General features: G+C 42.6%; 1 protein-coding gene across 1 annotated transcript in view; it reads left to right on the forward strand.

Annotated features, from left to right (window-relative positions):
* The window catches only part of GRM1 (glutamate metabotropic receptor 1), a 169306-nt gene extending 167513 nt beyond the window's left edge, over positions 1-1793 (forward strand). The window contains exon 7 of the mRNA XM_090033204.1: positions 1733-1793. Within this exon, the coding sequence (XP_089889330.1) occupies positions 1733-1793 (61 nt within the window). The remainder of the gene's footprint in view (positions 1-1732) is intronic.
* The last annotated feature ends 10309 nt before the right edge of the window (positions 1794-12102 follow it).

Here is a 12102-nt window from a genome sequence, read left to right on the forward strand (position 1 = left end):
AAAGCAACCTATGCCAATCCTACAACTCTGGCAGCCCTTGTGCAAGCAGGTAAGCACTAGCTTTCCCCACTTCTTGCTGCCTAGGACACCCAAATATACCTCATACATTTGGTTTTTAATGTTGCAAGCCTAGGTCCTTTGTGTCATAGTGTCTTTCATATGTACAGTGCGAATGCTGCAGTTTCACACATGCTGGAAATATTTAGAGCTAGAGTTTCGTCTCAAATAATGGGGTGCAGATTGTCACCTATTTTGTCAAATGAGCTGCTGTGACTGAATGCACTTCTAATTTCTAATTTCTAACAAAGCAAGCAGCAATGAGGCATGACTCGCATCATTTTCCACAGAAAGCAGAAAGCTCTTGGTCTGCCAGTAAATACTAAAAACCCAAAAATCTATAGAAATTTTGGCTGTTCTCTTTAATCAGAAGCTTTATTATCTTTCTAAGCTCAATGGGGTGTAGAAGAGGTCATGGTAGCTAAGCTCCTAATTATGATTGCCTTTACATTTTCAAATCTCAGAGATCTTGTCACTGCTGGTGAGGATTTTAATTATCTTAGAGGCTCCAAGGTGGGTAGATTGGAGCACTGAGAAATAGCCCAATAGCAAGTTTTACTCGCATTCTAATAGTTCAGAAGTTGTCTCCAGGCCTTTACATCCCCAAACTGTATGCATCACTTTGTGCCCCGCCGTGCATCAGTGTGTTGTGAGATGAGTTGGTTTGTTTTGATTGTTAGAAGCCATACAAAATATGTAGTACTTGTACATGCCATCCATGAACTCTTTGTTATGGGAGAACACAAGTCTGGCCAGTGTGCACCGTGATTGTTTGTTTGTGGGCAAAAAATGCTGAGATTTGATTTTGCATTTGATTTTCAACTGAACTAAACCTTTTTACAGAATTTTGTTAACATGCTCCCCTTGCAAGAATACCTGAGATTTTTATCGAAGCTTTTTTTTTTCTTTTACTGGTTCTGGGAAAGACAAGTTGAGCACTTGGTTCAGCTTTTGTTAACCATATAGTGCAGCAGAGAAGAGAATGAAAGAGGAAATCGTCTTACTTTATCTGCCATGGTAATACCCAAAGTGACCACAATTTACAATTCTGAGGCACTGGAGTGTCTAAAAGAGCCTCAGCTTTGTGCCTACTTTCATAAATGCTGTTACTTCTATGAGAAACAAAAGAGCAAATGCAGTGAACATCAGTGACTATTCGCTCATGCCAGACATTCACAGAAAGGTAACAATTAGACAAGCCAACAATAGGAGTAAGGGCCACTGAAGAAAAACAGGGACTGAGCATATATTGAAAAAAATAAAATTCTTTAGAAAACATCTGAGAGTAAAGATGGGGTGTGAAAGGCACTTCTTCCTTTTGTACCATTCCCACCCTGCTTGGGGAAGGCCAAGGGAGAGTTTCCACAGAAGACTAAATGCACAGCAGCATTGCCACCTGCTATTTGAGAGCCTAAGGTATCAGTAGAGTGAATGAGCATAAACACCATGAGAAGCCACTTGAAAACAAAACACACAATAGCAAACGAGAGATTTTTGTGGAAGTTGCAGTAGACAACCAAAGAAAGCAGAAAAGAAGATGAGGAGAAGGAATGGGAAAAGACGCAAGGAAGACCAGGACTAGATGAGGGACAGGCACCCTATTGAGTGGTATAACCACCATGTGTGTACATGTGTATAACCACTCACTGGGTGTCTTTTTCTTTTCAATCTTCAGGAAGAGGCAGCCAGAATTCTCGCCCACCAGCCAGTGTCCGTCGGCACATGTGCAGCTTTGAAAAATCCCACGCTGCAGTGAATGTGTAAGAGAAGCTGCATGACAAACAGTGGTTTTACCCCTTGCTTTCTCTTTCTCATTGGTTTATCATTTCTAATAACGGGAGAAATGTGGTGCGTGCCATTAAGGATGGGGAGCTTGGTTATGTGCTCGATTTTGCACAATGCCTTAACCTGATTATCCGTCCGTTCTGAAGAGGACACCATTGATCATTTTTTACAGCTTTTATTTTTCATGATCTTCTCTTTTGTTTGTTAATGCCTACAAGTATGCTGATACAGATTTTTATACTAATTTCACCTTTTTTTCCATTTAGCCAACAATATACTTTTTTATCTTGTTACAGTTTTGCATGGAGCTGAGATTATCCTGCGTGCTTTTTAACAATAATCTCTATAGTGGCTGTCTCATGGGAAGACTTCTGGGTTGTGCACAGCTCTTGCTAACAGCACTTGTTAGTGAACTGCTGCTGCAAAGCCAGCAGAGGGAACACAAAACACTGGTTTGGTGGGACTCACAAAAATAAGGAAAACAAAAGAAGTTGTGTGTTAGTGGGGTGCAAAATCTGGCCTCTAGTAGCTAATGCAATTTCTTAAACTCTGATTAAAGCAATGACACACATAAAAGGCAGTTAGAATCTGAAATATCCATCCTTTCCTAAAAAATTTTAGCAGGTTTTGGCTGTTAAGATCAATGGTTTTAAACTTGCTTAGTAATTTTCCAAGCAAATACAAAGCCATTGTAGAAAATAGCTGTTGTGCACAAAGTCTGTGGTCACTCCTAGCCTTTTCCTTTATATTCACTATTTCACATCCGATAAAACCCCAGAGACAAAACTAATCTGCTCACTGCAGAAAGAAAGGCTGCATAGTGACCAGGTAGCAGTCTTGTACCCTTGCACAACTTTTCATTAATATACAAAGCTATTTATGACCAGAACTGCTAATTATCTCTCACCAGTTACTGGGGTATAATAGACTGCTGGCATCTAGGTTCCTTTGAAGAGTTCATGTTATCAGCCATGTAGCAACAATGCTAGTCTTATACAAAGCAGCTTTGCTAATTTACTTGATAGAAAAAACATACGTGTGGTGCATTGTATGCTGTGTTGATGTAAGTGGTCAAGTGTCACAGTACTTTGGCAGTAGCCATATTTGCTTCAATGAAAGACAAATGTTACAATGTCAGTTTAAGGATTAGCATAAATATTTCCCTGTTAATTCCCAATGAAATGACAACATGCCCACTTTTCAAATCTGGAACAAGGCCCTCCAGTGCTCAGGAATGCAGGTTGCCAACTGCATGTCCAAGAAGACTGACTGAGAAACTAGGAGCCAAATAGACAAGAGCACAACAAAAGGTGCTATAAAATGCATGCAGCAATGAGCTACAAGATTCCCACATGCAAGAAAGGCAGAAACCTCACAACTCTATTATTGCCAAATTTTAATAAACAGTTTTTAAAAGGTAGTCTTCTAAGTGAGGTCATAAGATTTTTCATGTAACAAAAATCCAATTAATAAGTGGTCCTTGAAATGGTTTGTTGCTAATGGATCCAGATAGGTGCTAAGAGTTCAGGTGATTTTTCTGAAGAAGTCTCTAGTAGTTTTTACTTCACCAACCTACCAGAAACTGAAAAAAAGCAGCAAATACATTTTTGGATTTGAGGTCCCCCTTCCAAATCGAAAACCAGATTTTGCAATTCACTCACTTTCCAGGTATGTGCAAACAGATCTGTGTTTTCTCCCTTTGATTTTGGTCATACTTACCCTTGGTTACCATACAACCAACTCAAAATGCTTAGCAACCTTCATCCCACACCTGGTTTTGCGGGTAGCTGGAAACACAGAGAAAAAAAATTAAAATAGTCAGAACCGATTTATTTTTACTCAAAAGTTCAAAAAGATCACATTTGAATTTGAATTCTCCAAGGTTGTTACTGGCACTATTGCAACCTTTGGCTATGCCCCTATAGCCCTCAATCCTTATTGTTTCTGCGTGTTGGTTATATACTTTATATATATCTATATATATATTATATATATATACAACAGTATACCTTATCGCTTAGTATTATTTATTTAGTGTGATAGGCAGTATTTTACCAGTGGGATTATTTTTATGGCTGTTTCCTGTGGCAACCATATTCCATTTACATTCAGAATAGTAACAGTAGCAGCCATTGCAATGTAAAGCAAGACTGCTGGCTCTAAAAGCTATTTATATTTTGAAAAACTGTATTAGAATATACTGAGGAATCTTCTACATTAAAGAGGAAAAAAAACTAAGCAGATTACCATTTCTCTGCCAGTTCAGGATTGTTACTTACTTTGTCCAAACAAATGTGTGAAGCAATTTTCCAATTCTTGATTTCATCCCATGGCTCTCAGCTATATGTCTCTATAGCTCAGTATTCTCTGTCTATTGTGTTAAAGCCATTCAGACCTTTAAAGTCTGCTCATGTATTGTTTGGCCAAATTATGCATATTTAGCAGTTTAATCTTCCCTTGTATATCATCCTCTCTTTCCCCTGATAATTTGTGTTACTCTTCCATGAACAGTTTCAAGTTTACCGGTATATTTCGATTAACATGGCACCCAGAACAGATTTGGTTTAGCACCAGAGCCATAAAGGAAGTCAATGACAAAACTTCCCAATATGTTAAATATTATAGGCCTTTACCTGTAGGACTGGAACTATAAACTCTGCACATCATAGGCCACATCTACATGAGACGCTGACTGGGTGGTTGTTACTGCACAGATTTAGTACCTGCATATACAAGTACTAAATGACTGCTCAGTAGCATTGCCAAATGGCTTTTAGTTAACACTGACTGCATAGTAGCTCGTTACTACTGTGCAGTAGTGTTGCATCACACTTTGTGCCACGCAAAGCTACTGTGCAGTAAGGAGCTAATGTGCAGTTAGCATCTCATGTAAAGGCGGCCATAGAATAATGTTTTTGTGCTTTCAGCTCACACATCCATCGTTTATTTTTATAGACATATTTCCTTGCACATTCATAGTTATGACCCCCCTGACAGGTTTGTCCCCACTGCCAACACTGCTGGCGGCTTCTGCAGGTGCTTACCAGCCCTGTCCCTGCCACCAATGTCGCTGGTGGCTTCTGCAGGTGCCCCCCAGACTCAAAAGGCAGCAGTCGCCCATGCCAGTGCTAAGTCACTTACATCATTATTACTTTACACATCTCTGGACTCCATTAAAGCTACAAATTATTCTTTTTGAGTTGCATCAACTTACCTGTTTCCAAAATAAATCTATTTTTTCTTTTCTGTCCACATTACTGAGCTCTCTAAGGTCCTTCAGTCCTGATAGGTATTCCCTGTTCTTCCTCTATTCATATTACCCCTTGGATTTCAGGAACGTGCCACTTAGTCTCTCTTCCAGACTATTAGGCTAGGGACAGACGTTACATATAAACTGGTATAAGTGATCGTAAAGCAGTTCACATCTGTAACACAACAGAAGTTCAGTGCACATAAACTGCTTTCAAAATGGCCAAAACCCGTTTAAGATAAACTTGGATTGATGAAATATCAGACTTAACTGATTTAGGTTCAATTGGTATATTGAACTTCTGTCCCAGTCCCCCTCCAGATTCAAGTTAACTCACAGTCCCCCAGCATCCCAGGATGCTTTGCACCTCCCCTGCAAACTCCACCTTGTAGGGTAGGTAGGCTAGCCTTGGTCCAAGCTGTCTGCTCCAGCTGAGCAGGGAGGTATACTCTAGCACTCTGCAGCTTCTGGCCTGGGCTACTGCAGGCATGTGACTACATTTCCAGAATCAAAAGTGAATGTCTGCTCACTTGCTTGTTGGTTCTATTTATGCAGCTTAGATTAACCTGCAAAAATTAAATTGATTCAGCCTCAGGCTTTTTGACTGCCTTAACCACACCAGCCCTACTTAGCTTTAAGGAAAATATTAAATATGAGTTAAATCAGCCCTCATTCAGATCCCCTTGATAGCCCAGCTTAGTACAGAGCCACTATGAATGATCTTTCAGTTTTCAGTTCATATGACAGTATTTCCTCCTATTCCACTTTTAATTATTTTTTTCATTGAGGCTTTTAATAATACAGTTCCCCTTTTATTGAAATTTTAGTCTCTGGAGCCAAATATCCAGAGAGTGTAAATTGACATTTTCATTGATGTGAGAGAACCTGTGCTGATTTGCACTACATCAGGAACTGGCATATTGACTATTATGCTCCCTTCATCTACTGATTTCACAGTCCTGTTAGGAAAAAAAACCCCTAAAATGTATCTAATGAGATTTATCCTTTCAAAATTGATGTTGCTATTGCTTGTATTAACAGAAAAGCAGTCAAAATAATAGCATACATTGATAAAGCATTGACTTATGGTACAGACAAAGGCTAGGGACAGATATTACACATAAACTGGTTTAAGTGATCAGAAACTGGTTTAAACATGTAAGAGAACAGGCATTCAGTGAACATAAACCAGTTTCAAAATAGTCGAAATCGGCTTGAGATAAACCTATGTGATGGGCTGGCTGGCCATGACCTGGCTCAGGGGTTTTGAAGGGATAAAAGATGATTGGAAGACTTGGGATTCCCTTTCCGCACCAATCAGACCCCAGAGACTCCCCCCTTCCCCCCCCCTGTGTCCCCTGATTGGCCCCTTGGGTCACCTGGAAGGGGATAAAAGGGGCAGCATGGGCTGACTCAGGAGAGACCAGTGAGGGACAAGGAAGGAGCTTCATGGAGCTGAGCCAGCGGGGCAGGAGTAGTACCTCAGAAGAGCCTGAAAGAGCAGGACCTGCAGGCAGCAGTAGGACCCTCAGCAGCGCGGCGTGTGGCCAGCAGGAGAGGCTCCCCGCTGGGCTCCAGGCTCCCCTGGGAGAGGCTGCAGCCAGTAGGAGGGGCTCCTCTCCTCTCCAACAAGGATCTGAGCAGCGAACTGAGAGGTTCCCAGCTCTGCTTCCAGCTCCTCCAATCAGAGGCCAGGCAGCTCAAGGTGAGGCTAGGGCTCTGAGAAGGTCAAAACCCCTAGCAGGTTAGAATAACGCAGTCAGTGGTGGCTGTGTGGCAGTAGTCCTCTTTACCATGTGGTGGATCTGGGTTCAGGTCCCAGCTGAGGTGACTGGTGGTGAGTGAGATAACAAGCAGTAAGTCTTCCTGCAGTGGAAAGGGGCCATTGTGTTTTCCCCACTTTCTCCTCATCCAGGTACTAAGGCCCTATATTTCCTTGTCATTTGACATTTTGCATTTTGTGCCTTTTTCATATTTCATCAACCTGTATTGTTTGTTCTGCTGTTTGCGTTTTATATTTTGTTAACCCTGGTTTTTTGTCAATGATTGTAAGTGTCTAACCTTTGTTGAATCCTGCCTCTTTGGGGCATTGTAGTGTCCACTATACCCTCTGATTTATGCCTGTTACATTCCCAGTATTAAAAGGCATATGGTTAAGTCCCCATTGGTGGTCTGGCTCTCCTCTATAGGGGTAGGAGAGTCCCTACACCTCCCACAGTGCTTGTGCACCTGCTTTGATCCCTTCAGTTGGAGAGGGGGTACCTCTTGGAGTACCACCTGGGTTACACCTAGTTGAATACAGTATCAGGTTTAACTGATTGAGCTTAAACCAGTTCATGCAATGTCTGTCTCAGATACTTTCCTGGTTTAAGTTAAATCACAGTCCCTCAGCATCCCAGCAAGCTTTCGGGGCTGGGCTGGGCTCTCTGCTCCAGCTCAGTAGGGCTGGCCCTGCCCCCCTGCAACCGTGACAGTTTCCTGAAGTGGGAGCCTCTGCCCAGCAGGTGGTGATACTGCAGGGTGGGGAAAGCTGCTGTGGACCATGGTGGCAGTATTGGTGGTGCTGGGGAGAGGCTGTGGCCTGCTCCAAGTCCTGGTGCTGCTGTGCACAGTCTGCTGTGGCTCTGCCTGCCCTGCATCGTGGCCCCACACCAGGAAGGGGCTCTTGCTCCCCGACACCATGACAGGAGCTTCTGCCCCATCAAGAGGCCTGCCTTGTCACTGCTGAAGTAGCCGGGGGGGTGTGACTAGACATCAGATAGCAGGGCCCCTTAGGCAGGGGGCAGGGAGAAGAGTTATTCCCCCTCCATTCAGCATCTGGCAAAGGGCCAGGAGTGGGCTTGTTCTGCCACTTGTCCCAAGCAAGGAGTGAGTGGCAGCAGCAGCGATCAGCGCAGGCAAATCTGGCTGTGCGCCCCCCCAGGGGAAGTGGGGATAGAGGGAGAAATAACCCCTCCCTGCCCCCTCTGCCTCAGGGGCCATGAGGGTCCACCTGCAGCAGCGAGTGGGGAGCACCTGGCAGACTTGGCTTGGGTCCCCTCCAGTGGGACAGGGAAGAGGGAATTAAACCCTTCTCTGACCAGTTCAGCCAACGCTACTGTCCTGACTGGCCACACTCCCTCCAGCACTACTTCCCTGCAGCTAAGGGCGCTCTAGCATCCCCTGGCTCCTGGCCTGAGCAACTTCAGGCATGTGGCTGCATGTCCTCAGTCCAGAGGGAATGTCTGTGCAGTTGCAAATCAGTTCAACCTAAGCACGTTAGACTAACCTGCAAAGATTGAATCAATTTAGGCTTTGGCTTTTTGAATGTCTGTCCCTAGCAAACAGACAAACTATGGTGAGCTACAACAGATTAGAAACTTGAAACAAGTTCACTGCTCTGTGGTAAATGTCCCTATGGTAGTATAGCCATTTAACTGCAGGCTGAGCCACTTCTGTTTAGTTACATTTTGTATGTAACTGTTTTTAATAAACTAGTCTCAAAGAAGCATTTTAAATAGTCCTTTAATTGACTTAGACTATTAAATCTTCCATGTACAAGGAAATTTTGCCCTAAAAAATAGGAACAGAAAAAGATATTTTCAATGACCAAACTTTAGAGAAAGACCAATATAAGGTTAAACTTTGTTCTAATTATACAGCACCACAGAGAGAGCTAGTCAGGCAGCAAGAAATTGTTGTGACATCCTTTCATCTCTGAGCTAGAAAGTGCACAGGACTATTACCTCTTGGTAATAATAAATAATATTTATCAGCAAAGGCCTAAGCATAGTATAGTTAGATTGTGATGGGTTGAATCTATCTCATTCTTGGGTGAGTCATGATGAGCTCAAACCCTATCACTGGACTGAGAGAAGTCTGGCAGGGAAGTGCTTAACAAAAGTGACCTATTAGGTTAGAGTTGACAACTGCAGATTGTTAATTAGAAGCCACGAGAGACTAAGGTTTTGGTAGGCAGGGTGGAATGAGAGTTTTGGAAAGGAGACTAGCGTCCTTTTTATCCCTGTTGATAGCAGCTTGGTCTTGACTGTAAAAGCAAGCCTAATGGAAGAAGTGTTGGTTATGGCTATACTGTAGGCATAGAAACAGTGGCATAACTTGGCAGGGGAACTGGAGCAGCTGCCATGGGTGCCACTTGGGGGTGATGGGGATTGGAAAAAAAATGACTACTGCTGAGGCTGCACTGTCATAATCCCTGCAGTGGCAACAACCAAAAGTCACGGCTCTCCCTGTGTGTAGCAGCGGCCCTGTGCACCTGGTCTCATTCTTATGCCTCTGCACAGAAGTGATTGCAGTGCACCCTAGTATACAGATGCTCATGCTGAGTACAAATAAGCTAGCACAGGTACTGGTAGCAGGCTCATGCCTGGCAATCTAGTGAGTTTCAAGTCAAATATGGATGTCTCTGCATCACACTACACAGCAAACACTTATGTAATTGCAACGTAGACATACCCAAGGCCTCTTTTCTTGGGATAGATTTTAGGGTCAGGCCTGCTTGGCATCATTGGGATTAAAAGAGTAGTAGTCTCCCCTCCAGACCTCTCATTCAAAGTCTGTGACTTCATTGTCAGCAGCCAAGGTATCCAATCATTATGGATAATTAAATGTTAGGCTACTTGGGAGAGTGGAAGCTGCTTTCTTGAATGGGATCCACAAGTAAGAGCTATTTGGGCCAAGAAGGGGCTTGTAACAGAAGTTGACTTTGGAGTTAGTATTTTTGTTTTGCTTTTGCAGTGATGGTTATGTGAAGGGTGTAGTTATAGCCTTTGTACAAACCTTTTTGTGGTACTGTCATTGAAGAGCATTTTTCCCTTACAACAGAGTTAGCTCAGTGCTAAAATTGGTCAGATGGCTTGCTGACCTCTGACTCCACAAAGAAGAGATACTTTTGCTTAATTCCTGAGAAGTAGCTGAGATTCATCTTCTGAAATGATGGTGAGACAGGGAATTGAAAACAGAGCAGGGCTTGGTATCCAGGGTTTTGGTTTGGGTCTTCTATTGATTGATGATTATTCAGTCCTGTCTCAGCTTGCATAAAAGTGGAAAGTGGGCAGATCAGAATAGGATGCAATTTAACAAAGATAAGTGAAAAGTGCTGCACCTGGGGAGAAAGAATCGCCAGCATATCGATAGACTGCCATTCTAAGTAGCACAGCAGTGGAAAGGGATCTTGTTCTAGCTGATGCAAAAATGAACATGAGTCACCAGTGTGGCAAGGTAATAAGTAAGGCTAAGCATGCTCTTTCCTGCATTAGTATGTCCACCATGAGCAGGTCTAGGGAGGTGATACTTCCCCTCTATGCAGCAACGGTCAGGCCACATTTGGAGTACTGTGTCCAGTTTTGGGCACTGCACTTCAAGAGGGATTTGGATAACCTGGAAGGGTTCAGAGGAGGGCTGCTTGTATGGTTGAGGTCCTGCATGTAAGATCCTTTGAAGACAGCTTGAGGGACCTGAATCTCTTCAGCCTCTGCAAGAGAAGGCTGAGAGGTGATCTTGTGGCTGTTGACAAAATCATCGGGGGGGTGGGGTCAGCAGGGAATAGGGGATACTCTGTTTACCAAGGCACCCCTCAGTGTTGCTAGAAACAATGGCCATAACCTGAAGGAGAGTAGATTTAGATTGGACATAAGGAAGAAATTATTTATGGAGAGGGTTGCCAAAATATGGAATGGGCTTCCAAGGGAGGTGGTGCTTTCCCCTGCCTTGGAGGTATTCAAAAGAAAATGAGACAAGCATCTGACTGGGGTTACTTGACCCCAGCACTCTTTCCTGTCCAGAGCAGGGGGTCAGACTCGATGATCTAATAGGTCCCTTCTGACCCTAGAAACCTATGAAATCTATGAAAAATTCATTCAAAATTTAGTTCATAGAAGAGACCCATTAGCTTATCTCATTTGACTTCCTGACTATTACAGACTATTAAATTTCACCCAGTTAAATTTGTATTGATCCCAAGTTAAAGAATATTTGGCTAATATATATCTTTTAGAAAATATCCAATCTTACTTTAATGACAATGAACACTGGAAAATCCACGATTTCCCTGGGTAGCTTGTTCCAGTGGTTAATCACGATCAATTAATAAAAAAAGTGTGCTCTTATTTCTTAGAGTAAATTTAATTGGCTTCATATTCCACCCCCTGGTTCTTCTTATGTCTTTCTCTGCTACTTTGAAGAGTCCTCCAACAAGTTATGGAATTTTCTGTACATCAGTAATGAATCAATCCTATCTAACAGTACCAGACCTAGAGCAAATATATCCATATGTGTCATACCAGAATCCTTGCTCCTTTTGCGAGTGTTTGAAGAGGTAAACAGGTACTCAGTGGATGCATCTATACATGCACTTTAATGCATATTAACCTATTCTACTGTGCATTAAAGCATCATGTCAAAAACAGTACTAATGTGCTAATGCACAATTAGTCTACAACACATTAAGCATCATTAAAAATGTGTTCACTTTTGCTACAGCGCATTAGGGTAGCCTAATGTGCATTTATGTAGTACCTCATATTAGAGTAGCAGTAGCAAAAGTACATTAATGAACATGTAGATGCACCCACTGTGTGGCTTGGTGTATTTTGTGAAGACGGCAGGTGAATTCCAAATGATACAAAAAATACCTTGCTATCAGCCTCTTTCTTTTAAAGTGAGTGGGCTTCTGCTCAAGTGCATTAACTGATAGCAGCTATAAAAGAGTCACACAGGTAAGTAGGCAGTTACCCAGGTAACAACCCATTTATCTATATAGCTGCCTATCTGGTTTCCCATCATCATGGCATCCAGGCATCTCAAAACCATTCAGAAATTTATCCTTACAATACCTTTAATTTAGAAAATTATTATGTATGTAATAACCAAGGCAAAGGAGAGATCCAGTAAAGGCACCTAAAAGTTACAATCTGCAGTACCTGGAGCAGCACTACATTTTGCGAAGGGCCCAGTTCATCAGTGTGTGTCAGATGTGCTCTGAGAGTGTCGCCTGGATTGGGCCCCTCAGG

Source organism: Crocodylus siamensis, chromosome 1 (assembly GCF_052110815.1).
Source record: "Crocodylus siamensis isolate JL-2025a chromosome 1, ASM5211081v1, whole genome shotgun sequence".
Taxonomy (NCBI): domain Eukaryota; kingdom Metazoa; phylum Chordata; order Crocodylia; family Crocodylidae; genus Crocodylus; species Crocodylus siamensis.